Genomic DNA, 25,556 nt, shown 5'->3' with positions numbered 1-25,556 from the left:
TCTCATGCGGATGCCCCCCGGAAGCCCACTTTGGAGGTGTTTCAGGAGCGGCCAGCTGAGAGGAGACCGAGGGGTCGACCAAGGGACAGGTGGATCTTCGCTGGCCTGGGAGCATCTCGGGATCCCCCAGTCAGAGCTGGTGGCTGTTTCCCGGGCGTTGGATAAGCAGAAGAGGATGGATTATTTATATAATCTCTTATCTTTTTACTTTTTTTAAATTTATTCTTTGTCATGATATTTGTTTATATATTATGTGTATTTATTTATTTGCTGTGTGTTGTTTGATAGCCTCCAACATAACTTTTATTTTTTTATGTACGCTAATGCTTTGTGGACGTCTTTGATGTTTGTTATGTATCATTCATGTCTGGGGTATTTATGAGTCTTTGCCGCTGCTGCTATGGCGATACGATCCAATCCGGTCTGGTCCAACCATCGATAAATGCACATTGAGTCAATCAAAACACTAACAGCATTGAGTGTTCATTAATTCAGTTTATTCAACATGATTATTATTCCAAATAATAGGTCAGTAGTTTAGCTGTGGAACACGTCAACTGGAATTTGTTTTAAGTATTTCTGAAATGAGAATAATTACTTTGACTGAAACCTGACTAAATTGCTGCGACAAAATATTCTATCATTTACACGAATAGGCTCCCGAACAATTCTGTTCTAAAAAAACGTTGCATTGCTAAAGTAGTCTGAAAAAAAACGCTCGCGTTACAAAAACACAGGGGAGCCGCATTATTGTGGTCTGCGTGAAATCCTTCAAATGACAAGGAGTCCGAGTCGAGTCAGTCCAGGTAGTCACGTGTCCTTGACTGAGGAAAAACTTGCTAACTTGTCAACACAACAAACAAACGTTCTGGCTCTAAATCTACTTCCTTTATTGTCAAATCATGTGACCAGAGTACACGTGAGATATGGCTACAGAGTCGACAGTTACAGAGGACGTTCCTACCACGTGTCTCCTCCCAGCCACACCAGGATGACCTGGAGTAGACCAGTCAGGCTGAGTGACATTACTGCATTTGCAGACCTGGGTTTGAGTTAGTGCCATGGTCCAGGTCAGGTTCACATTCAGATCCAGGTTTTGCTGCTCATTTGTAGTCAGGTCCAGGTTGTCTACACTGGTCTGGGTCTGGGATCCAGTATGCGCCAGTCTGTATTCAGGCCTTGGTCGGGTAAAGGCTGAAATATCGAGGGTCAAGTCTGGTGGTCTGGTGATACAATACGAAGGTCCAGGTCTAGGTGTTGGTATCAGGTCTGTTTATGGTCCAGTTGGTGGTCTCAGTCAGAGTCCAGGTCTCGTACGTGGTCCACCTCAGGTCCTGGTCTGGTCTCAGGGGGTGCCCAGCAGCAGGAGGGAGACACGGGTCTAGTTGAGGAGGGGTAAGATATTATTTACACATCGCCAGAGTCTTCACAACAACAATCAAGAGTTTCTAAACAAGATAAATACAGAAGTCGACACAAGATCCACACAGAGACACTCTTCCACCCAAGTCCATGTCCGACCTGCCCCAGGCAGCAGGGGAGGAGATGGGTTTTGATGACTCACTAACTGTGTTTGGCGCAGATAGAGCAGAGGAGATCAGAACCATCGCAGAGTCCGGAAGCAGGTGAAGGCACCAGGCCAGATGGTGAGAACAGGATGAGGGTTCCAGTGCTGTGGTCGAAGAGTGTCTCATGGTGTGCGGCCGTCACGGTGATCAGCAGGCAACAGCGTGCACGTCCGGCGCCATCATCAGGTCTTTGTAGGGAACGTGGAGCTTCAGCACACAGTACCTGTGGTCCAGATGGTGGGGGTCCGAGACCGTGCAGTACGGGTTCACGTCCTGGGAGGAAACACACACACGTGAACACGCTGACTATGGACACGCAACTACACAAACACGCAGTCATGCAGGAGTCACTCACAGGTCAGAGGGTCACGGGCTCACCACTGCCATGGGGACCTGGGACGTGGGAAAGGGGGCAGGGACTCGGGACTGAGGAAGAGTAGAGACATGCAACTTGGGAAAGAGCTTCGACTTGTCAACTGTCAGCACAACACCTTTTTAAGACTTGCCTGCTGTCAAACACTCGCGGTTTACGGTTTAAACACACTCAGAGCAAAATGACTTGTTCAAATTGAGAAGACTCATCTCAACAAGTCTCTGAGGTGACAAAGACTCTGGCAGGAAAAGCACGTCTGAACCAGTTGACAGTTAAAGACTCGTGCAGGGAAACAACTGGGAGGGACAGAAGAGGAGGTCAGAGATGAACAGAGACGGTAGAAAGTGTTACTGTGCCTGTTCAGCAACACTGTGGGACAGAGAGGACAACATGTTAGTCAGAGAAACAGACCAGTGCCAGGACACCAGACCAAGACTCGCACTAGCCCCTCCTCTACTCCCTCACCTCCTCGTCGTTCTCTCGATCACCCGCCTTCCTCTTTTTCTTCTTCTCATCCTCCTTCTTCTTCTTGTCCTTGTCTGGCAGGATGTCATCCAGCCAGGCCAAGTCGTGCTGCGAGAACATCAGGTCCAGCAGCTTCCGGACCACCATCAGGCCCAGGATCTAGACACAGGAGGGTCACTGCTCAGGAACTGCATTTAAGAAGCATCTGGTGCAGATTCATGGAGATGCAAATGACCATCACGGGGAAGATGATCGCGAGGAACGTGGACTTGAGGATCCAGAGGACGGCCAGGCAGAGGATCTGGACCAGGGTGAAGAGGTGAACCCGCCGCAAGGGAACGTGGCGCAGGAAGGAGAAGTCTGGCTGGTGTTTGGGCGGCATCAGATACAGCTTGATCCTCTCCCAGAACTGGACACACACACAGCTCAGACCGGCTCGAGGGTTCAGGTCCTGGAGGTTTGTCTTACCTGGATGCCACTCAGCGATGCCACACCCATGTAGAGAAAGACGCCGTACAGAACTGGCATGGGGATGAACTGCAGGCATCACACTTGTTAGCTGGTGAAGATACCTAAACAAACCAGGGGTCGTGATGGACTGGACTCACCTGGAGGACCGGGGCCAGAAAGACTGAGAGTCCCGTCAGCACAAACACCAGGATGCCTGTCAGCCTCTGTTCTCTGCAGATGACAGCAGACCGAAGGTCAATTCCTGTCCCTCTGAGACAACCTTGTCATGGGCCGGGTCTTACCGGACCCCCAGGAACTGGGGCTGCTCTCCGGGGGCACTGGACTCGGTCTCCATCTTCAGGGAATCAATGTGGGCAATAGAGATGACGGTGGCTGCGACGTACCATGGCAACCCCATCAAGGAGCAAGCAGCCATCAGAACCCCGACCCAGAAGAGGTCCAGGTGGTACCCACAGCCTTTCTGCAGCACCAAACACAAGAAGGAGACTTCATGTGTCCCGTACCCAAGGGGAATCCCTCAAACACCTGACGCCAACTAGTCCATATTGCGAAGACCGACCAGAGCGACTCCACTGACATCACTACAGAGCTGTGCAGAGTCATCATCCTTCCTACCTTCAGCTTGTTCTCCTTGCGGTTGACGATAACAGCGCTGATCTGCTGGTCCATGAAAATCAGGATGGTGACCAGCAGCGCAGGAACAAAGCTCGCCAGGTACCACCACCAGGGGTTCTTACCAAACGGCATGACCAGCCAGCCGCGGTCCGAACGGGTCGGCTGTGACACCAGAGATGGAACATTATTGAATGGACTGGTGCGACTTCGAAAACCAAAAATCGTTGGACCAGAACATCATCCACATTCCATCTCAGGGATTTTTCTACTCCAGTAGTGAGTCCCAGGACTGGTGAGCTGGGCTGACCTCCGCTGGTGCACCTGAAGGCCCCCTGCTGGGGGCTTCTGAGCAGCTGCATCGGCAGAGTCTTGGCAAGTCAGTGCAGCGCAAGTCTGGCTCTGACTGGTCTGAGGTCAACTCCAAAGTAGAATGTAGGATGAGTCATCATGTTATTCCCACGTACTCGAAGTCAAAAAACATTTACTGCATCTCAATTTGGCAGTGATTGCAGAGACAAAGCAAAACGTTTCAGAATTGCATTTTCGAAACACTAAGCATCGCAGTTAGCTTTCCAGCTGACGCTGTCGCAATCATCTTAGCTAGCTAGGGTTGTAGCACCTGACTAGCGAGCAGCCATCATCCCAGCTAACACTGTAGTTGCAGTTGTGACTGCCGTCACAGCTTTGTTAGCATTGCAGCTATTATCATGGCTAACAACTCTGTGGTCATAGCAGCTAGCATGGCGTCGCAGCTAGCCTCACAGCAACCACACAAAAACAAAGCAAAAGTCAGAATTGAGGTGACCGGTCAGTTTTTTACCTTGAGTTCAGTGGGAACGATAAGTTTGGGGGTGTCTAGCCCCATCAACATATCCAGACCGACGAACGTCATGATTGACATGAAGATCGCAAAATCACTGATTAGCTTCCGTAGCTTAGCGTCGAGAAGGAAGCGAAAGAGATGAAAGAGAAAAAAAGCTGAATCAGCAGGAAATCAGAGCTTCGATCAGAATCTGGGGTCACATGTCACGCTGGGGGCGGGACAAGGGACAGGGACCTTGAGCTGAGTGGGCACATGCAGCTTGGGGGTGTCCAGGTCCAGCAGACAGTCCAGACCACAGAAGAGCAGGATGGAGATGACGATGGCGAAGTCGCTGATGAGTTTACGGAGCTGGAGGGACACGGACGGGTCATGGGCCGGTGAGATGGGGAAGACTGAGGGACGTCCACAAGACTGCGTTTTCACTTCAACCTGGATAACGCTGGACTGGAGCCCCCTGATCGGGCCGTGACTGGACGCTCTTGAGAGCCATGCAAAATGACATCCGGGGGCCCTGAGTTGGACACGGGTGCCCTCGCGTGTTTGTGAAGCAAACACATCGAGAATGAAAACGCAGTCGTGTGGACAAGGCCTCAGGGAGCACAGATCCTCCTACCTTGGTGGGAAAGTAGCGGCTGAACTTGAACTTCTTGAGGGAGACCGTCATGGAGTAGGTCCCGAAGAAGAGGATGAAGGACATGAGCGCCAGGTCCGGGACGTACTTACACGCTTTGCCCACTAGGGTGCCGCTGAACTTCACACAGTCCTTCTTACTCAGCTGACCCCAGTCCAGGTCTGTCAGGTTGAACTGGACCCAGAGAGAGAGAGAGAGCGACATGGAGAGAGAGAGAGTGAGCGAGACAAAAGCATCAGCCCACTCAAAGGTATCTCTGATGATTTCTGATCTTTGTTTTCCTCAGAAGTGTGTGCCACTGAGTTTTGGATGAAACGGGTGTGTGTGTTCCATAGAGGCTTGTCTTCACACTGTTTGGTCTCTTCTCTACAGCACATTCAGTGAACTAACTTCTCAGCTGAGATGATTTGGACGAGCAAACCTCACCAGCAGCGTCATGTTGTCGTCGGCGAGCGGCGCTGAAGCGTTGACACCTGAGGAGCGAGGACAGGAAACCAGGTGAAGCGGGTTCTCAGCAGGTGACAGCATGAACATGACATGTCGTGGACAGCAAGTCAAGACTCACGTGATCATCCAGGTGACGCGTGAGGAGACAAGACAGTGATGAGACTTTAGTTTCCACAACACATAGTTGGTGATGCTAACCAGTTTGCAAACAGCTCATCAAGTTGTTGATGAACAGGTAAGGAGTAGAATGAACACTTGAAACACAGAATGGTCTCAAGAGTACAGCTTGTTGGGTACAAGCACAGCATGTTTAAGTGCGCTGCAACGTCATTCCCAGCTTCGAGGGAACTGCCTCGCAGCATATCGTAGCACAGCATTGTACCATCTTAGCTGACAGCATGTTTCATTTGAAAATAAAAACTCAACAAGTTCAGTGAGGAAAAAGAAGAAGGTGAGAAGGTGAGCCGAACCAGGCCTCCAGGACTCACCCTGGTCTGGAGGGAGGCAGTCACACCTGTAGCCGATGACGTTGTCTGGCTTGAAGCCTCGGTTGATGGGGTAGTACTTGAAGGAGCCCACCTGAGGAGCGGCAGGTCAGAGGAGCGAGGCGAGGCGGAGGGTCCGTGTGGCTCACCATCTTCTTGATGGCGTCCGAGATGAAGATGAAGGAGATGAGGCTGGAGAAGCCCTCCTCGGTGAAGCGCGTCATGTACTGGATGATGTAGCTGGCGTCAGACAGCACCAGCACGAAGCACTGCAGGCACGAGTGGATGCCGATCCAGAGGCGCAGCTCCATGTAGTCGATGTTGTTGCTTCTGTGAGGTGAGGACAAGGAGGGTCAGCGCTGCACCGCCTCCGTCCCGGCTCGCGTCTGTAAGCGTCTTACTTGCTGAACTCGTACAGCAGCTTCTCGAAGATAAGGATGGGCCCAGTGGAACTGAGGATGATGAGCGGCTGACCGCCGAACAGGCAGAAGACTGTGCCGGCCAGAGCCGTGCCCAGGAAGCTCTCCATCACACCCTGAAGGAGACAAATACCAGGGAGGTCTTGGACCTGGACTCATGAGGTCCTGCCGGTTTACCTGGTAATTGTCTGTGGCGTCCCCCAGGAGGCCTCCGAAGGTGATGGCATTGGTGATGCAGCCCAGGTAGATGAAGAGCACAGCGGAGATGGTCTGGATATGGAAGCCGTCGTAGATGTCGCTGCAGTACCACGGCGCCTTCCTCTTGATGTCCAGCCAAAGTCCTCCACCAAGCCTGCAGAGACATGACCGGGAGTATTTGTCCACTGGAGGTCTGAGCAGCAAGGAAGGTGAACCTCTGAAGGTTGAGGAAAGCAGAGGCAACAATGACTGTCCAGCAGGAACAGGTTGAGAATGGTGCTCCAAGAGGAGTCAGGTCCAGGTGTTGGAGGTGCTATATCTACCTATGCTATCTAAGTGTTCTGCTCATGATCACAGCACTGGACCTTCATGTTCCCACCACTTTTCTAGACCTTGGCTGAGGACCATTCTGAAGAAAACCCTCTAGAATTCAGACGTCCTTGTCAAATGAGTTTTCTCATGAGGAGGATCTGGAGTCCTACCTTCCAGTGAACTTCAGCTCCTGCCCGACCTCATGCGGAGCAGGAAGCTCCTCATCTTCTCCACTCCCCGCGCCGCTGGCAGAACCGTTCATCTGGCCCAACTCGTTCAGGTTCAGCACCGACTTCCTGCACAACAGTTTAGGTCAGCAACTCGCCAGGGAAGAAGAACCAAGATGAGTCAACCTCATTTCTGCTGATGGAACCTTCTTCGGAGGTTCGATGCGGATCGTGGGATCCCACTCTCCAGGGGGCAGGACGATGACCTCATCGAGGAACTCGTCCACGCCTGCGATCAAGTCTTCCCGATCACGGGCTTTGTAGGCGACGTCGCTGAACAGCTGTTAGGAAGTTGTGGTAGGACACTGTCATGATGGCACCAGGTTCCCCTAGAACATCTCATCCTAGGAACTAAAGAGACTCACATCATCGACCATCAGCGTCGCGATTGCCCGGCCAATCTCGTTGTACGACTTGGTCTTTCCCTGCGGGCCCAGCAGAATGAAGAGGAACCTGAGAGCACAGAGGTGGTGAACAGGGGTCGCACCAGGCAGCTCCACAAACCACTGACGCCCACCTGGTCGGGACCGGGACTTCCGTCAGACCACCCAGGGTCGTGGCCTGAGCCAAGCGGACGAAGGAGACGAAGGGTTTGTCCAGGAAGTCAACCTCACCCACCAAGACGTTGGATGCTTCAGCATCTCGAGGAATCTTCTTCATAAACTTATTCTTCAGCTGCAGAAGAGGAGAACGACAGAGGAGCGTGTCATCTCACAAGTCGTTCGGCCATAGCTTCAGTGATACCCCTGCCAGAGTGACGCAGTCCCCCCTGCAGGGACCACGTGTGGTTCCAGATCAGACATTAGTCAGTGAATGCCACTTTGAAAGTCTCAGTTCTCTACAACATTTCAGTCTCCTCTCCAGCATGCAGGAGAACGTCATCTGACTTGAGGGTCCATCCTAGCTGAGCTCAAGATCCTGGAGGTGCCAGCACCTGGACCTGTCAGTCAAGTCAGGCGCACACTTATGTCGCTCGCATACCTGGTCTGTGCTGGGCGTGTCAGAGATGTCGTTCATGCTGCGACTCTGAGCGTGATCTGAAACACAAACACAAACCTTGCTGACTCGCTGTTGGAACAGAGAACTGCTGAGGCAGCATGAGCACGTGCCGGATGTGGCGCTAGCATGTGAGTGAACGGCTGTGATACTTTACACCAAAATACATTTTTGCATTTGACATGATTTTTCTCTAAAAGCAACTGAGACAGCTGGCTTCTCGTATCCACGGGTGCAGACGCTGTCACACTGCTGTCATGCGTACGGCCACAAGGGGCACTGTGTCAGCTGACCATTCGGCTAGGGTTCAGTTCCAGAGCCAGAAAGTTCAGACGGAGTTGAGACATTCTCTGGAGGATTAATGTTGGGGACCAGAGACGACTCGGTCGCTTTGACAACCGAGGAGCGAGGTCACGACCCCAAACATGTTTGAAGAAACAGGCTGGTGTATGTGTGGGAGAGTGGCAGACTCACGGAGTCTCCCCAGGCTGCCTGAGCGTCTGGCCCTCAGGTCTTCAGTGGATCGATGGATACCAGAGGCAGAACTAGTGCTGCGACTCAGATTAGGCTGAGGACGGATGGAGGGAGCGGCTAGAGGAGGAAGGAGAGAGGGAGAGCAGAGGAGGAGGAAAAGGCCAAGCATTCAGGAGGAACACAGCGAGAGATGAGCAAGAAAAGCAGGTGCCAAGAAGACTGGAAGCAGTCAGTGACACACACACACACACACTCACTGGTGCTGTTGCTGGACTTGCCGATGTCGGCCAGCGAGCGGTGGATGGGCTTCTTGGTCTGGTGTCGATGTTTCCGCAGCAGCACGAAGCTGATCTTCTCCCTTAGGTCTGGTGACACCAGGCCGTCTGCGATGTGACGTTCCAGCAGCTCGTCTGCGCAGACACAGGCCAGTCCTCAGTGCTGCATCAACAACAGCTGCTCACCTCAGCACCACAGATTCATCCACTTCCTCCTGTCATCACTTCACTTCCCGCTTCCCCTACGGGTCATGACCCCAACCCAAAACACTGACCGACGATCTGGGCCAGTGAGAAGCCATCTAGGTCCAGCAGGATGCAGCCGGTCTGCAGGCAGGTGCGCAGCTCGAACAGGCTGTGCAGCGTCAGCGTGGACACGTGCGGCTTGCTCCAGCGCTCTCCTCCCTCCTCCACCTTCTCCTCGAACTTCACCCACCTGTAGGTAGGAGGGATGGTGTCATGGCAGGTGACCCGGGTCAGAGGTCAACTAGCAGCAGGACGCTGTTTTATTAAAATTGCTCTGGATCTTTGACCTCCAAATAATCCTCAACTAATGGAGAGCGTGTGTGTTAAAGCGTATCTACCCTGGTCCGATCCAACTTTGGAGAAAACACCCCCTTGTGGGGGCTTATTGCATGACCCCGAAAGTCTCAAGTCAATGTGAGGGTTAAAACTTCAAAACAACTGGTTTCAGTTTGGTTCAGAGTCCTGGTTAAGGTTAGCCACGTGTGTTGGACGGTTAGGTTTGGAGGCTGGGGAAAGGGTTATGGCAATGAGGGGTCCCCACAAGGATGGTGTGACAGACCCATGTGTGTGTACCTGGCCGACTCCTTCCACTCCAGCTCCCCCCCCTCCTGCTGCAGCGTGTCCATCTCAGTGAAGATTGTGGGCGTCGGCATGTTGTCGTCGTCTGTCAGGATGTGACGCAGTCGCTCAGCTGCAGGAGAGACTGACACACACACACACACTTTGTTAGACGACACACACACACTCATGTCCAGCTCAGTGTGAGTGTGTGTGACACCAGCAGGGGGCGTGAGAGAGCCAGCAGGACTCCCGTTTGACACTGGAGTCCCGCGGCGGCGTGCTGCTGTGACCGCACTCGTCGATAATGCCAAGCGTGTGTCCCGCGGCGGCGTCCCCCGTCCAGATTACATAATCCAACACCCGCTCTGTTTTCAGTTGTGAACCTCGTGAGCAGTGCGGCTGGAAACATTCTCTGAACGCTGACGATACTTCCAGTCCACACAGGTCCAAATCTAGACAGCTGGACCAGACATCTGACCCACAGCCACGCAGCACTAAACTCCACCTCAACACCACACCTGACAAACACACCTTCTGAAGCTGGGTCACTGAGGATGCCACACCAAAACAAAGCAACAAAAAGTCTGTCCAGCAAACACACCGGCGCAGTTGGCAGCTAGAGGCACAACTCTACACACAGCCACTCTTGTTTGGGGTCTACCTGAAGGGGTCAGCTGGGACCACGCTCCACACACTGAACTGAGTCACACAGTTCTCCTGAGACCAGGACCTGCGAGTTGACCATAGATGTGAACCCAGGTCGGTCCAGCATAAGTGTCCCCCCTGGCCCACGCTCGATGGCTACCTGTGGAGGAGCCCGGCAGCGTCCAGGCAGAGCTCCTCCCGAGGCCTCCGGGGTCCTGCATGTCGGTCAAGTCTTCCGTGTCTCAAGCAGCCCAGGACCTCCGGGTCGGGATCACATGAGTCCAGGTCTTCAGGGCTGATCTTCCATGTGACGAGTACCGCGGCTTTGGGAAGAAAGCCGTGATCCAGAACCAGCCAGACCCATAAGCCTTAAGAGGCTGACGCACCAGCGGATCCTGGAGAGGCTGAGAACCCCTTGCCAGGCCCCGCCCCCGCTACACAGGAGCTCATGCGACCCCCCACCTTGGTCATGTGTTTGATCCACACACTCTCACACAATAGCAAGTTCCACAGGTCTAAGCGGCTTACAGGTCCAGACCGCCAGAGACCCAAACTCCAACATGAACTACCCCAACTTGGTACAGATTTAACAGATTAATAGTGTACACTCGCACACACACACACACACACACAAACACAAACCCATATCTCTAGCCATAACCCTTTCCCCAGCCTCTCCCCCTAAACTTAACCATCCAAAACACATGGCTAACCAGGAGCTAACTGAAACCCATTATAGTGACAAAGTTATTTTGAAAGTTTCATCCTCAACTTGAGGCTGAACCTTGTGGGGTCCGGCAAAAGGGCGAGAGAGGTGTTTTCCCTACAAGTGGACCTCACTAGAATCGATTTGCTTAAACACACACTCACACTCAGAGAAGTAAAGCGGTGGGTGACTGTGTGGCGCCCCCCGGAGGCCACATGGCCACTTCACCATCAGTGAGTCACTGGTTCGCTGGGGTGTGGACACAGGCGACACCTGGCGACCTCTGACTCACCTGAGGGGTCCAGGTGCTCCTGGTGGTCGGTGCTCTCCTCATCGTCGCCGTACTGGTCATTCCTGTCGTGGCAGTAGCTGTGGCGAGTGTGTTGGTGGTGTGTGTGGTGCTCGTAGTGAGAGTGGCGGGCGGCGCGGTCGGGGTCGCTGGCGTACGAGTGATGGCGCCGTCGCTTCCGCCTGTGAGAGACTGGAAGCCCAATGTAGAAGGGCTGCACATCTAGGAGAGAGAGGACACACACAGAGTGATGGATGGATGAACTGAAAGGTGATGGGACGGATGTGTATCCAAAAGGGTAGCTGAAGGATGAATGGATGAATGTAAAATGGATGAGAGAAGTGAAGATGATTGGATGAGGGGATGACAAACGACAGGATGGATGGATGAAACATGAAGGCTGGGATGGGTCAGGAAGTGACCTGAAGATGGACGTGTGAATGCTGACTATGCTGAACTAACATTACACTGGTGAATGAGAGGATGAAGGACCGTGAAGATAAGTGGAATTTTCAATATGAATGGATGAATGAAAAGATAAATGGATGATTGATGAGGACGGAAGGATGACGGAGGATGATGAAGTTTCAAGACGGATGGGTGAAGATATGAGCCTCACCATCATCGTCGTCATGGTGACGATGTCTGCTTCTGCTGGGCTGCCACTCATGATGATCCATCCTGAGCCGGAGAAGTCCTTCAGCTGGGTCGGTGTCGGAGCAAAGTTCCAGTGTGTCCCGACGCCCCGGGTCGAGCCCCAGACTCAGGTCCTCCAGGGATGGGTGGATCACGGAACAACTCGGGCGGAGGTCCTCCTTTCTCTGTGGGTGACCGCAGGCAGGAGGTCATGTGGTGATCTGTGGGTCCAGAGAGACTCCTGGTCCTGATGCGAACTGAGGACGGAAGCTCTGTCTGCTGTGATCCCAGGAGAGTTTCTGGGCTGATCAATACTGGCGCTATTGATCGGACAAGCTCATTGCGAGCAGTGACTGTGAAGGACACACACACACTCACACTCACACACACTGCTCCCGGCCACATCACATTACTTCCAGGAAGTGACTCCACTCGCCAGCTTCACACTAATTTCCAGTTTCAATGACGAGTGAAGACCGTAGATGTCAGCATCACTGTCCGGTCCTCTGAGGTCCTGTTGGACGGTGTCTGTCCGCCCTGAGACCGAAGCCCCAGCAAGTGAACCTGAGGCCCAGTGTTCAGACGGTTTCAGCACCAATGGAACATTACAGTCCTCGCTGTGGCACATGTCAAGACCAACGCCAAGCCTGACACACACAGGCAACACAAGCATGGCTGACGTCGCTACCAGCCATAGTCCTTACGAGTCACAGTCCTTACGAGTCATAGTCCTTAGGAGTCAGTCTTCATGAGTCATAGCCCTTATGAGTCACAGTCTTCACGAGTCACAGTCCTTATCAGTCATAGCCCTTACGAGTCAGTCTTTATGCATCACAGTCCTTACGAATCACAGTTCTTATGACTCACAGTCCTGACAAATCACAGTCCTTACAAGTCACAATCCGTATGAGTCATAGTCATTATGAGTCACAGTCTTCACGAGTCACATTACTTATCTGCCACAGTCCTTATGAGTCACAGTCCTTACGAATCACAGTCCATATGAGTTGCAGTCCTTATGAGTCATAGTCCATACGAGTCACAGTCTTTGAGTCATGGTCCTTAAGAGTCAAAGTCTTTATGACTAAAGAAAATAAACAACCCCTTACATGCAGCGCTCACCTGAGTTTTACCTGCAGTGAGTCAGCAGCTGCCCTACTCAGACGGTGACTCTGACTCTTCCCGCAGCCAAGGAGAAGTTGAGGGATGCAAATCTGCGGACAGACAGACACTGAAGAGGTCGATGCTCGCTGATGGAGGGGGTGTTGCTCTCAGTGAGAGAGAGTGTGTGTCGCCCTTGTTTTCCTACTTTGTGGGGACCAATTTTTGACAAAACACTATCCCTGTGGGGACATTTAGCTGGACTCCAGGAGGTTAAGCCTCAGTTTGAGGATGGAGACTTCACAATAACTGTGTAATGATAACTGGGCTTCAGTTTCAGGCTGGGGAAAGGGTCATGGCAATGAGAAACCTGACCATGTCCCCACAAGGACAGAGAAACAAACGAGTGTGTGTGACCTCGGGGCGTGTATTGACTCGGCTCACACACGTTCATTCATGGATTTTAACTCACCCGAACACCAACAGAACATTCCGCACTCTCCACAATCCCGAAACGATTTCGAGCGCTTCAATATTTCCTGGCGAGTCTCATCCAGCAGGTGGCGTCCTTCCACAAGGTCAACTGCTCCCGCCTGAGGGTCACTGAGGCGGAACCGGAGCCGGTTCGAATACTCTGAGGCGGCTACGTCATGAACTAAACGCAGTCCTCGTTTGACTACCGTACAGGCCGCCAGAGGGCGCCACAGACTGTCAGCGCTGCAGGACTCCACCACCATCTCCACACACAAACAATACACACTCGTCTGTCGTCATTCATTTAATGGGTCGACATCAATCATTCACCGTCTGTCAAAGAGGTGATCATGAACTCCACAGCATGACTGACACGAGTGGGTCGGCCAGTGACCCGGGTCAGGCTCGGTCCACATCCTGGTCATCAGAAAAAGATACAGCAGTATAAAACTAGCACCCCGTGGTCTGGAGTCATTGCCATGGTGACAGAGGTTTGGCCTGGTGAGGTCGAGTGCGGAGAAAGGTCGAGTGCGGAGTGCGGTCTGTGGGTGTGTGCGAGTGTGTGAGCGAGTGTCAGTCTGTCCGCAGCAGTTTGTCTTCCTCCTCCACTGAAGTGCTCTGCGTGGACTCGAAGACGTCGTCGCGCTTATTTCTCTGCGGGACAGAAAACATGGTGAGGAGGAACCGTGGAGCAAGCTAGCATCGCACACGAGCTAGCTAACATGCGCATGAGACCACAAGACACAAGCATCGGCACATCGGTAAGAGGAGTCTAAAATGCAGTGCCCCCTGCTGGCCTGCTAGTGTGTTTTGTCACCAGTAGCTAGCCCACAGGCTAACATGCCGTGATGCTAACGCCACCGCTCTCTCTGCAGGGTTCAGGCGGCAGCTCTCCGTCGCCCCCTGCTGTGGTCAACAAGAATCAGACACCTTTTGTGAAACATACGTACCTGGGGGGTTAATGCTACATTTCTCCTGAGGCTCGTGGTCATGTGACCCATTTACCGCCATTTTATCGTTCGCCTAAAACACATGACGAGATGGACTCACTCATGGAAGCTCACAGTGTTTTGGGGGCGGCGGCCATGCAGGGAGGAGGCGAGGCGCCCACCGATCGTTCATGCAGTTAATCAACGTGCGCTTGATTTGAGTGATAGCAGCGGGGTGAATAGTGTTGATGATTAATGACGTGCAGAACAATCGGGACAAAACGTCCTCAGCGTCGAGACTTGAAACCGTCACGAGCTCGACACGCCGAGTCTTCACCGACAAAGTGCAGCGCCGGCAGTTTAGCTCTCCACCATCCCAGCGTGATGCTAGCTAGCACTCGCAACATCCTGCAGTAGGAAACGTCTCTCCGTCGCTAGCTAGCATTGCTGCTGGAAATCTGAAATATTCGCTTCTTGTACGACGGTTAGACTCCGTGTCCAGGCGAGCCTTGTACGAGACATTACCAATGTAAGAACAGAGAACCGGGGAAGCTTTCTGGTCACAAGACTTACGATGTGTGCCATTTCTCACCCTAACACTCGCACTTGGTTTTGAGTCCCCTCCACTATGAAGTGCCCTGCGACGACGATTGACACTTTATGACATCAAGCATAAAGATGTGTCATTGGCTGCCGTGCTGTGTTTTGTTTCCTGTGTTGGAGTCATTCTGAAAATGCCAGCTCCAACATTTTTGCAACCTCTTGCATCTGTGCTGATAATCTCACTTGGTTTGGTGAACCAAAGGAGAAGAAATGGGCGGAGCCGAAGTCGGCTTCGCCGCTATGCTGCGGTGATAGATCTGTTAGAGGTATGAGGATGTTAACATTAGCTTGGATGCTAGCCCACTATGTAAAAACATACTGTTGTACATCCATGTTGTATTGTTCATGTTGTTGGTCACAGTCGACCATTTGGCTTGCTAACGTGTGATACCAGAAAGTAGTAAACAAACAGAAGAGTAGACTAAAATGTCCCTGTTGTTCTATCCAACATTGTTTTTCAATAAAGTACTGTGGTATCCTGGAAATCTATCCACACTTCTATTCTCACTTGGTTTCAAGTCAGCTCCGGAGCCCCCTCAGTTTGAAGGGATCATTTCAAGTGGTGAGCGGCGAGTGTCCTCGGTCTTAGAGAGTGTTGGGACACACTACACTGACCACCTGACCAAAAACGAGTGTTTAGGGTAAGCAATGGGACTCAGCCTTTGTACGTTTTTAACGTCGGATCTTGATGTCCACCTTGTCTGTCGTAATGCTACGAACTTGTACAGGCCTGCATGTGGTCATCTAACCACCTGACTCTCAGTAACCGCTCGTGCTCCACGCAGCTGCAGGCACCGCGCCACATGCAGAAAGACAAACATTAATTAAACCAGTTTTGGCACCGCGGGCTCGGAACAGTCACCCGTCTAATCCAGGAAGTGCAGAGCAAACACACTCTTCAATTTCCTGTGCACTTGACAGCCAGGAAGAAGACCCGACTCTGACAACAAGATACAGCGGATGCCCCGCCCCCTCCGCAGGAGCATGTTTTCTTGTTGTCGTTCTTGTGGGTCAGCACAGCCAGGTCATCCAGGAGGTGCCTGGAGCGGAGCAGCCTCGCTGCCACCGAGGGCTTGGACGTGTGAAACCCTTCCTAACGTGGCGGCGCTCACAGAACAGGAATCAGACATGAATCAGCTGAATAGCAAGACGGTTGATTGACAGCAGTCAGAGCTGCGTCACGGTTCACGATTAGTTTTCGGCGACACACACACCACTGTGTTTTCCACGACGTTGCCAGTCAACGTGACGCTCACGTGGCGCTTCTGTGGACGACCACACACACAGCCTCAGTACCAAACCATCATCCTTGTTCATTGTTGAGGACACCGACTCCAGAGCAGTGCAGTTCCACCAGCTCCCGCTAGGGGTTACTGCAGGGCGAAGACACCTCTGTCCTCACCACTAGCACCTAGCTGGAGCTCAAGTAAGCCAAAACATTATGACCATCGTCCAGCACTTGTTCCATTCAGGAGGTCATAATGTTCTGGCAGATTCATCTGCAGCATCGTTGAAGGAGGAGGAGAAGAAGAAGGAGGAGGACTGCTGAGTCATGCTGCATGCACCTGTTACACTGGTTATCTGACTCACACAGACGTTTGTATTTATACCTTTGTGGGGACCACTTCTTACCATAACCCCCAACCCCAGCCTCTCCCCACTAAACCTAACCATCCAAAACACATGGCTAACCTTAACCAGGACTCCGAACCAAACTGAAACCCAGTTATAATGGCCAAGTTATTTTGAAATTGAACCTTGTGGGCTCCAGACAAATGGTCCCCACATTGGCATAAGGTCCTCACAAGGATGTCTTGTGTCAAGAAGTGGTCCTCACTTGTGGGTATACACACACACACACACACACACACGCATGCACATACGCACCTTGAGTCGACGGTGCACCAGAGCAGCGATGATGACAGTGAGGGTGCCGAGGGCGATGAAGCCGTACTGCATATACTCCATGACGGCAGGAAGAACCACCAGGTTAGTGTAGAAGGTGTCGACGATCGGCCCATCAATGTTCCCTCTCTGAGGAGCCAGAACCGCCAGTCAACAACAACAGCTTCTTTCAAAGTGAAACAGACACGCATGTGTGTGTGTGTTCTTGTACATCTATGTGAGAACCTGTTAGAGTTTTTAATCGACAGAGTGAGGACATTTTGGCTGGTCCTCACTTTGTCAAGCCTCATTTTGAGGGTTAAAACTACAAAATACCTAGGTTTTCATAATTGGGTTTAAGTTTGGTTAAGAGTAAATGCTAAGTTTAGCCATTTGTTTTAGGTGGTTAGGTTGAGGGGGAGATGCTGGGAAGTGGTTATGTCAATGTTGGTTCTCACTAAGATAGGACGACAAACGTGTGTGTGTGTGTGTGTGAGCGCGGCCATCAATCACCTCCTCAAACCAGATCATGGGCATCACCACTTCGGAGATCTTGCCGGTCTCCCTGCAGGAGCGAGGACAGACGGGGGGGAAACAGGAAGTGAGTTCACAGCCTGAGTGCAGCGAAGTATGGGGCAACAATGCGTGACAAGGTCAAGGGCCTCGACAGGCTCAGGGACCGGTCTTACATAAATCCTCTCACTTCCTTCACGTAGAGGTTCAGCTGCAAGCGGATGGAGACGTTGAGTGGGACGCCCGTTTGCTGCAGAGAGAGAGAGAGAGACACACGCAGTTAGACGTGGGGGGCACCAGGACCCCACAGCATTCCCGCCTAATCACGCCACAAAAGACGGAAATCCTTGTGCGCGGCAAGACGTGGCGGCTAATCGCGGCCGGTGGGAAACAATTAGATAGTGTGAGAGACGAGCCGCAGATGAAACCGTCGCCGCAGCTCTCGGATCTGAGCCGGACGTCCTGGTTCTTGATGGAGCCTAGACACCAACACGCCAACAGCTGCGTGACGTCGCAGGCGTGCTCACAGAGCCCAACGACGATCGCCTCCTCAGGAGTCCAGCAGTCAGTCCAGCCACATGCTCTCCAGCTGCAGACAACTCCTCACATCTGCTGACTCCAGCGGAGGAGCCCGGGGCTTCTGCAGGAAATGAAGCCGCAGCGCCTGCGGCACCAGACGTAGCCGAGTCACGGCCAGTCCACCCAGACTTCCACACTGAACCCTGAGCAGCAAGCGCTTCCACTAGAGACAAGTGTGGGTTTAAAAAAACAGGACTGGAAGGAAAAGCAATGGAGCGACGAGTCAGTCGATGAGATCACCACCTGCCCTCCACTGAAGTCTGAGATTCCAAGTGTTCACTGGTCACATGACCGGAAAGCCGTGACCCCACTGGTCCCAGATGATGGAAGTGATCTTTCAAGAGCTCAAGATAAACAGGAAAAAGGGTTTAAAAATATATGTACAGTGGTACCTCTGTTTTCGAACGTCCCGGAATTCGAACAAAAATTTCGAGATTTTTTTTGCTTTGGATTTCCAGAACTCGAACGGCCCCGAAAAAAAGCTGGAAAAAACATAACGTGCGCGACCCGATCAGCTGAACCGCGATGCGCTTTGTTATTGTGTGTAATGCAGCCTCTGTATGCAGACGTGGCTGTCGGCTGGAGCTCAGACAGGGATGAGGCAATTCTTGGACAGAGCGTTACTTGGTTCATGACTTTGTCACAGCCAAACTGCAAAGAAGCGCACATTCAGAGCTGGACACGCACTGGGCACCTCTTCACTTCTGGAGCGACGTCACTCACTCTGCAACCCCTCCCACATGCAGCGGCCACACACATAGAATGTCAAATCTCAATCTCAAACCTAAAACAACTTCCCATAAAGCCATTTTAAGTGTGAAAACATCTGGAAAGAACAACTTAAAAAGAAGAAAAAAAGCCCTTCTCTCCATCAGCAGGAGCTTCCGCTGCGCTCGCTCCATGAAGACCAAAGCTTGAGTGACGAACGAGCGCCGCGAGCCAACCGAGTTACTTTGACCGCCGTAATCAGAGGAGTTTATCTAAGATGTTTTTATGGGCGCACACGCCATGCTAGCTGCGACTTCACAGTCGCCATTAAAGCTAAATGGCCCAATCGCCAATTAGCTTATCAGCGTTTACAGCCTCCCCGGCGCTTGTGTAAGAGGTTTACAGTGAGACTGACCACGTCACCATCTGACACACAAACACACGTGTGCGGACCCGGCTGGACCGACGCGTACAGAGCAGGGCCCCGAGACCCCACGAGCGGGGTCCAAGTTGGATCAGGGACGGCGGGAGCTGACATGTGTTTTGTCGGTGTGAATTCAGAGCAATACGTTTTGGGTCGGTTCCGCCAAGAACGATCCGGAGTTGCACTTTTTCTGCTCAGGATCAGAACCAGCAGCTCGGGTGCTTCTGTCTGACGGTGGCGGCATGAGGGGAGGAGCGCCAACAGTGAGGAAGACACGCATCAGCCGCACTGCAGGTCCATTTACTGGGACTCAGAACCAGCGACGAGGTCATCAGGTTTATGCCGCGAGTGATAAAAGTCAAAGGTCTGGCAGCATCCCACACACGTGACAGAGACAGAAGTGAAGCCAGGAGAGAGCGCGCATGTGACCCGTTCTCCACTGACCCGGATGACTCGCTACGCCGACTCACCGGGTGGATGTCGATGAAGAGGCCATGCTCGTCCTCAGTGGGATTCAAACCCTCCACGTAGTCCAGCAGCACCGGGTCGGCGTTGAAGAAGTGGGGGTGGGAGATGAAGACAGGAGACTCTGCAGGATAGACGAGGAGGATGAGGAGGATGATGATGATGATGAAGCACCACACACACACCACCGACCACTGCTGGACTCATCCGAGGACACAGTCAGTTCACCTGTGTGACTAGACCCTGACCGAGCTGGAGGTCAGCTTTGTGAAGGTCTCTCGAGTCAGAGTAAGTCCCTCAGCAAGGGGTCAGTGAGGGGCAGTAGCCAGTGGTTGTCAGGAAGGGTGTGTGGGGGTGGGGGTGTCACTCACTGCTCCTGCAGCTGCTGACGTTCAACAGTCCAGACTGCCTGCAGGGGCAGAAGCCCTCGTTGGGGGCGTAGTCGGTGCCGTTGGCGAACATGGTCTTGGGCGCCACGTACCGGTACAGAGGGATCCCCTTCACCGTGCCCGGCCGCTGGTAGACCAGCTCCAGTGACCTGAGAGCAGCACAGAGTCAGGACCACAGAGGGAGACGCAGGGCAGGACCAGGGCACCCCCTACCTGCAGGCGTCGGGGCTGTAGAAGGGCAGCGTGGACTCCTTGGTCATGAAGGGGGGCCACATCTGCCCAGCGGTGCCGTTGATCATGTTGGCCTGCAGCGTCCTCCAGTAGCTCAGCTGCACACACACACAGAGAGAGAGAGCGAGAGAGAGAGAGAGCGAGAGAGAGAGAGCGAGAGAGAGAGAGCGAGAGAGAGAGAGAGAGAGAGAGGATGCTCCGGTCACCGTGGCAACATGGGTCAGCCGGTTCCTGGCTCACCTCCGTCAGGCCATTCCAGGAGTCCACACGGTGGACTTTGCTGATGTCGTCCTGCCCGGTGAAGGTGGTGAACAGGCCAGTGTTGGAGTTGTTGAACTGAGGGGATGGACACACACACACACACAGGTAAGTATCTCTATCCTTGTGGGGACCTCTCATGGCCATTACCCTTTCCCCAGCCTCTCCCCCTAAACCTAACCATCCAAAACACATGGCTAACCTTAACCAGGACTCTGAACCAAACTGAAACCCAGTTATAATAACCCAGTTATTTTCAAGTCTTCAGCCTCAAATTGAAGGTAAACCTTGTGGGGTCTGGCAAAAACATCCCCACAACTAAAGCTAAACCAGGTACACACACACCCTTCTGAGCAGAAGTCCAGAGTAAATCCACAAAAATTAGGAGGAGGTGGGTTGATCTGGAACCTTTTTAAAGTTTAAATCCAAAAAACTATTCTGGAACTGAAATCAAAGTTATGAGTCAGAATATCACTTTTCAGGGTTCAAACCTCAGTGCTTTGTTCAGTGGACGGTGCAGAGTACTATGACCGAGACGTGATATGTTGAGAGCAAAACAGAGCTTCAGTCACATGACCATCAGCAAGAACACGCTCTGACTCACACACTGCTGTGACTCGCCATCGAACCTCAAAGATTTGTTCTTCAGAGTCACGTACTGAGGAAGCGGCTCTGACAGTGTCGGACCTTCGGGTCGGGGAGCCTCTTTGGCAGGATAAGCCGTCTTATCTGAGCTGTTGATGCAGCTGATAAGAGTTCAAAGTTCACCACTGATATCCGGCGTTAGGTGGAAACGCTTCTCCAAGGAGACTCGCCACCTTCAACACCCCCCTCCCCAGCCTCGCTCCTCCACCATAAAACCCAAGGTGGAAGGTGGAACGTGTCCTGCATGCCGAATTCAACTGCCCCTGCTGAAAGTGAACCGACCTCTGCGAAGAGTCCGAACTTCCCGGTGGAGGGCAGCATGCCGGGAAAGTATTTATTGAGGAAGTCCACCAGGCCGCTGTCGTAGCCCCACATCAGCTCCCCCACCGTCTTGGTCAGGAAGGGCCCCTCTTTGAAGGACTTGAAGGTGGCGCTGACCATCAGCCTCATGGGGTACGGTAGCTTCTCCATCATCACAGCGGCGCCCTGCAAGGGGACAAGGGGACGGGTCAGTGGGCGGAGACACAGACCGCCATGGCGCAGCGACTCACCAGCACCAGCATGTTGGGGATGGTCACTATGTCCGACTCATTCCCGGCGGACATGTCGGGCTCGAAGAAGTACTGGCGGTACTCGCGGTACGACACCGTGTCGTTGGGGTGGAAGGTGATGTTGTCCTTCTGACAGCGCTTCCTGCAAACACACACACAGAGCTCAGACCGTCGGCCACAGTTTAGGGGCGCAGCGCCCCATTTATGGGAACCTGATCTTCTCTCCACGAAGCCCAGGAACCGTTTCCTGCCGGGACTCTGTGGCGCCACTCCCCTCACTAAAGCCAGCACGTTGGTGGTGGTTCATGCGAGGACGCGGAGAGGGCACTAACATGCTGCCTTCATCTCGGAAATAAAACATTCAGTCAGATAAGAAATAAGCGGAATGAATGAAGTGGAAACGTGATGATTGTGTGACTTTGTCCTGTTCACTGCATATCTCGCGTGTGACCTCTGACCTTCTGTCCTTGACCTGAAAGACACTGCTGGATTATCGTTTTTTCTATTTTTTTGCTCCGAGACTTGAACCTTGACCTATTGGCTCCTGCCACCTGCTAGCTGGGTGGCCCTATGTCTCAGTAGCTGGGGGGAAGTAGAGGGGGCACCCCCCCCCCCAGACACAATCAGATGAGGAACCCCTGACAGTTCCTCAGTCACGAGCACAGAGAAAGATGCCGACTCAGCAGCACGAGGTCCGGACGCTGACTCAGCAGTCCTGGCTGAAGCAGCTAAGCCACGTACCTGTAGACGTAGGGGCCGCGCTGCTCCACCATCGGCTTCTGTCCGTTCAGGAACTCCTGCGGGTTCAGGATGTTGAAGAAGTAGACGGACATGAAGAAGGGGACGGGGATGTCCTTCCACATGGTGTAGGTCAGCTCGTTGTTGGGGTCGATGATGGTGTTCTGCCAGGAGACACACGTTAACACTGTCCACACACACTGTTCGATCCGTGACTCCTTCAGGACAACACAACTCTGACTCACAACACTAGGCAAAGTCAGTGATGCAAGGCCGTGAGTCACAGCACATGGGAAGACTCACACTTCCATGTGTGCGTGACTCGTCAGCTGCTTCTTCAGGTGAGCGGGATGTTGGACACAAGCGTATGGCTGCATCGCCAAGTCAGAACCTCCACATGAGTCTGATCTAAAGGGGCCAGAGACCAGGCCGCATCGGTCATCACCGTGTGAACCATGCTCGACCACATCTCCTCTCCCTTTTGTCAGCTCACAGGCGGGTCAGAGCTGGTGAGTGGCACTTTCACAGCACAAACACAGGGTCACCCCACAAGCAAGAGCGGCGTCAGGGCAGTGACCTGAGCCAAGTCAGAAGTCACTGCTCCATCCGAGTCACTTCATAGGTTCACACACTTGGATCTCGGACCAGCATTTGACTCTGACTGCAGTGACTCCAGTCAGACCAGTCTGAGCTGCGACTCCCGGCCCTCAGGTGAGTCTTGAGGCAGGGAAGTGATGAGGCAGCGTCTTCATAGGACAGAGGTCGAGCATTACACAAGCGGCTAAACCTCGATCGATGACAGAGCTCCGCTTGTTTCCGAGCAGCTGAACTGTCACTTAGGTTTAACATCGGCAACTTCGACTCAGACACGAGCAAATGCAGGTTTCGAAACTTGGCGTGCCGAAACTCTCGATTTGCTGACTCGGCGCTTTGACTCTCGGAGGCTCACCTTCACGATCTGGTCATCGATGATGATCGGACCCACGAAGGTCAGCACGAGCCCGAAGAACACGGCCAGGACCCCCGCCACGACGAAGCCCACCGCCACCTTGGACCCCTTCACGGCCATGGTTCCGAGCGGCTCTCCTGCAGTTGTTATTGTTTAGCTTCAGCGGCTAACTGGTCGCCAGCCGAGCCGCGCGCAGCTAAAAACATCGGGGTGCAGCGAACTCTGTCCCGGCGGAGTCGAACCGAGACAGGCGGAGCGGCGACGATAAGTTGTGATCAATATTGTCGAGCATGTTGCGATTGTGACAGATTTATAGTGCGCGGCGTCTCCTCCTCCGCGCGGGGCATTATGGGAAATGTAGTGTCCGCATTCACAGCCGTTTTCTCCGTCATTAGAACCGCTGTCATAAAACACGCAGTTTAAATACACCATTCAGGTATTTACTCGACAAACAGCTGGAAAATAACATTACTGAACTTCAGTCATAAAAGATGTCCACATAACGAACTGAATAGAATAGCAAGAAACATTGAAAGGAGCAAATCCAGTTTTGTATTAAAAGTGAAGTGAATGCTTTTGAATCCTTTCAGTGAACAAACAAAGAAATTGTGGTTGACTAAGAGGGGTCACAGCACAACCTGTAGGGTGAGTAGGGACAGCAGGCCGCTGATGGCCCCCGGGCCACTCCTTGTCTAGCTCATTCTGGTCCAGGAAAACTCAAGCAATATTTCAAAAAACTCCGCATCATAACAGTGTCAGAGAAGAATGCAGAAAACACAAACATGAGAAACATGTCAAACGCTCAAAGAAGTCAATGAGTCCAAGAAACAAGTCATCTGTAGACTGTTCAGGTGTCCGGGGAGATAGGAGTGAGGATAAGAGTGGTTTGACAAATAAATCAAAGCAGCCGTGACAGACACACTAGTCAGAGACCGACTACACTCGTGCGCAGACACGCTACTTTAGAATTTGTAGGTCCTGCGGTCTCTCCAAGTCGGGTCTGACCCGGGACCATGAGGTCCTGAACCTCACTATTTCCAAACAAGCTGTTCCAGAAGTGCACTTTCTCTGGCCTGAACATCAACCATGCTGCATTCCTAATATGCTAATCTGGGACTTCAGATGGGAGTTCAGATGGACCCACCCGGACGCACTCGTTCATCTGGTTTTGGTGGAATGGACGAGAAAACTGACCACGTGATCGACGCTGACACACCCGGGTTCACGCATCACCGAGGGGCTTGCACAAGGCAGTCGAACCCGCAACCTTCCGCAGCACACGTCTGGCCCGCTGAGGGAACCAGATTACCATGTCAGATCATAATCTGACTGAAGCACCTGGTCTGTCTCCATGCAAAAATGTGGATCTGGATTGAACTGGATTAGTGCTGAGTCCAGACCCAGGCTATGGATGGTCCCTGCTTAATCTGGTTGGACTTGCAGATTAGGAAAGGATTCAATAATGTAATCTGATGATAGCACAACTTCAACAAGTGTCTGATCAATTATTGCATCACCTGTTCGATCTGACCCCACAACTGCAACTTCTTCTCCAGATAATCCAGCACATTCCGGAGCCCAGACACAATCAGATCCGCTACACTGCAGACGTTGCCAAGAAGCAGACAAAGTGGGAGTGTGCTCTAGATTAGACCACGCAGCCGTTACCTTCTTGATCTGGTGGTTCATCACAGCCGGGCCCAGAACCAGCAGCAGCAGCCCGAACAGCAGTGTCAGAGCCCCCATCAGCAGGAACCCCATGGTGACCTTGGACCTCTGCACCGCCATGGTGAAGGTGATGATGAAGATGAGTGTGATGAAGAGAAGCTGCGCTTCAGTCGGCAGCTCCGTTTATAGTCCCCAGGTCACTCCCCCGTTCCTCCCTCAAACCCAAACCTCCTCCTCCCCTGTTTCTCTGTCATCTTCTCCTCTGGAGCTCCTGCTCCTCCTCCTCGCACCTTGTTCCCTCCTTCTCAACATCCAACCTATTCTCCCCCCAGTCCCTCTCTGCCTCTCCTCCCTCACCAGACTACATGGAGTCGGGTCAACTGATCTGATCTTCTCGCCAGTGTCTGTTTTGAGTCTGTTCTTCAGTTAAATCCCTTCATCTGAGAGTCAAATAGTCAAATCTCAGCATTCTTTCTCTCCACATCTTCCCCTCCTCTTCAGCTCAGGACTGAACACGCTTGCAAATGACCTGAGGAGCAAGACTCTGCTCCTCACCACTGACGACTGGTCAGTCTCCAGCCACTC

At 52.6% G+C, this 25,556-nt stretch overlaps 2 protein-coding genes across 4 annotated transcripts; both read right to left on the bottom strand.

The window, feature by feature from the left end:
• Positions 1-490: 490 nt before the first annotated feature.
• Positions 491-13,695, bottom strand: slc4a5b (solute carrier family 4 member 5b). Of its 3 annotated transcripts, XM_053873215.1 has the most exons (27): positions 13,436-13,694; positions 12,985-13,076; positions 11,846-12,047; positions 11,230-11,448; positions 9,599-9,728; positions 9,055-9,215; positions 8,762-8,914; positions 8,505-8,621; positions 8,016-8,071; positions 7,552-7,709; positions 7,400-7,487; positions 7,161-7,315; positions 6,978-7,103; positions 6,475-6,649; positions 6,280-6,413; positions 6,028-6,208; positions 5,882-5,972; positions 5,373-5,419; positions 4,929-5,120; positions 4,550-4,663; positions 3,493-3,654; positions 3,159-3,337; positions 3,015-3,087; positions 2,875-2,943; positions 2,642-2,815; positions 2,407-2,565; positions 491-1,841 (listed from the first exon to the last, which is right to left on the bottom strand). In XM_053873215.1, exons 3-27 carry the CDS (start codon positions 11,904-11,906, stop codon positions 1,716-1,718), a joined length of 3,300 nt encoding a protein of 1,099 aa, XP_053729190.1. In that variant the 5' UTR covers positions 11,907-12,047; positions 12,985-13,076; positions 13,436-13,694; the 3' UTR covers positions 491-1,715. The 3 variants fall into 3 exon arrangements, with proteins under 3 accessions (XP_053729190.1, XP_053729191.1, XP_053729192.1); XM_053873216.1 differs by lacking the exon at positions 4,550-4,663 and adding an exon at positions 4,313-4,426 and having other exon boundaries at positions 12,996-13,695; XM_053873217.1 differs by lacking the exons at positions 4,550-4,663; positions 11,230-11,448; positions 11,846-12,047; positions 12,985-13,076; positions 13,436-13,694 and adding exons at positions 4,313-4,426; positions 10,392-10,606.
• Positions 13,696-16,247: 2,552 nt separating this feature from the next.
• On the bottom strand, positions 16,248-24,370 carry scarb1 (scavenger receptor class B, member 1). Its single transcript, XM_053873222.1, has 12 exons — positions 23,304-24,370; positions 22,358-22,518; positions 21,617-21,758; positions 21,348-21,551; positions 20,403-20,498; positions 20,145-20,260; positions 19,914-20,080; positions 19,548-19,666; positions 17,543-17,616; positions 17,367-17,418; positions 16,857-17,003; positions 16,248-16,468 (listed from the first exon to the last, which is right to left on the bottom strand). Exons 1-12 carry the CDS (start codon positions 23,421-23,423, stop codon positions 16,409-16,411), a joined length of 1,458 nt encoding a protein of 485 aa, XP_053729197.1. The 5' UTR covers positions 23,424-24,370; the 3' UTR covers positions 16,248-16,408.
• Positions 24,371-25,556: the final 1,186 nt, after the last annotated feature.

This window comes from Synchiropus splendidus, chromosome 8 (assembly GCF_027744825.2).
Source record: "Synchiropus splendidus isolate RoL2022-P1 chromosome 8, RoL_Sspl_1.0, whole genome shotgun sequence".
In the NCBI taxonomy this organism is placed as follows: Eukaryota; Metazoa; Chordata; class Actinopteri; order Syngnathiformes; family Callionymidae; genus Synchiropus; species Synchiropus splendidus.
Note: the sequence above shows the minus strand (reverse complement) of the source record. Positions and strands in the feature narration are given on the sequence as shown.

Coding starts and splice junctions, on each gene's coding strand:
- slc4a5b (XM_053873216.1), bottom strand. CDS start 11,906: ATGGATCATCATGAGTGGCAGCCCAGCAGAAGCAGACATCGTCACCAT. Junction 7,316..7,399: donor CGACGCTGATGGTCGATGAT/GTGAGTCTCTTT, acceptor ACTTCCTAACAG/CTGTTCAGCGACGTCGCCTA. Junction 2,816..2,874: donor CATCGCTGAGTGGCATCCAG/GTAAGACAAACC, acceptor GTGTGTGTCCAG/TTCTGGGAGAGGATCAAGCT.
- scarb1 (XM_053873222.1), bottom strand. CDS start 23,423: ATGGCCGTGAAGGGGTCCAAGGTGGCGGTGGGCTTCGTCGTGGCGGGG. Junction 20,499..21,347: donor AGTTCGGACTCTTCGCAGAG/GTCGGTTCACTT, acceptor CCATCCCCTCAG/TTCAACAACTCCAACACTGG. Junction 17,617..19,547: donor TCTTCATCGACATCCACCCG/GTGAGTCGGCGT, acceptor CTCTCTCTGCAG/CAAACGGGCGTCCCACTCAA.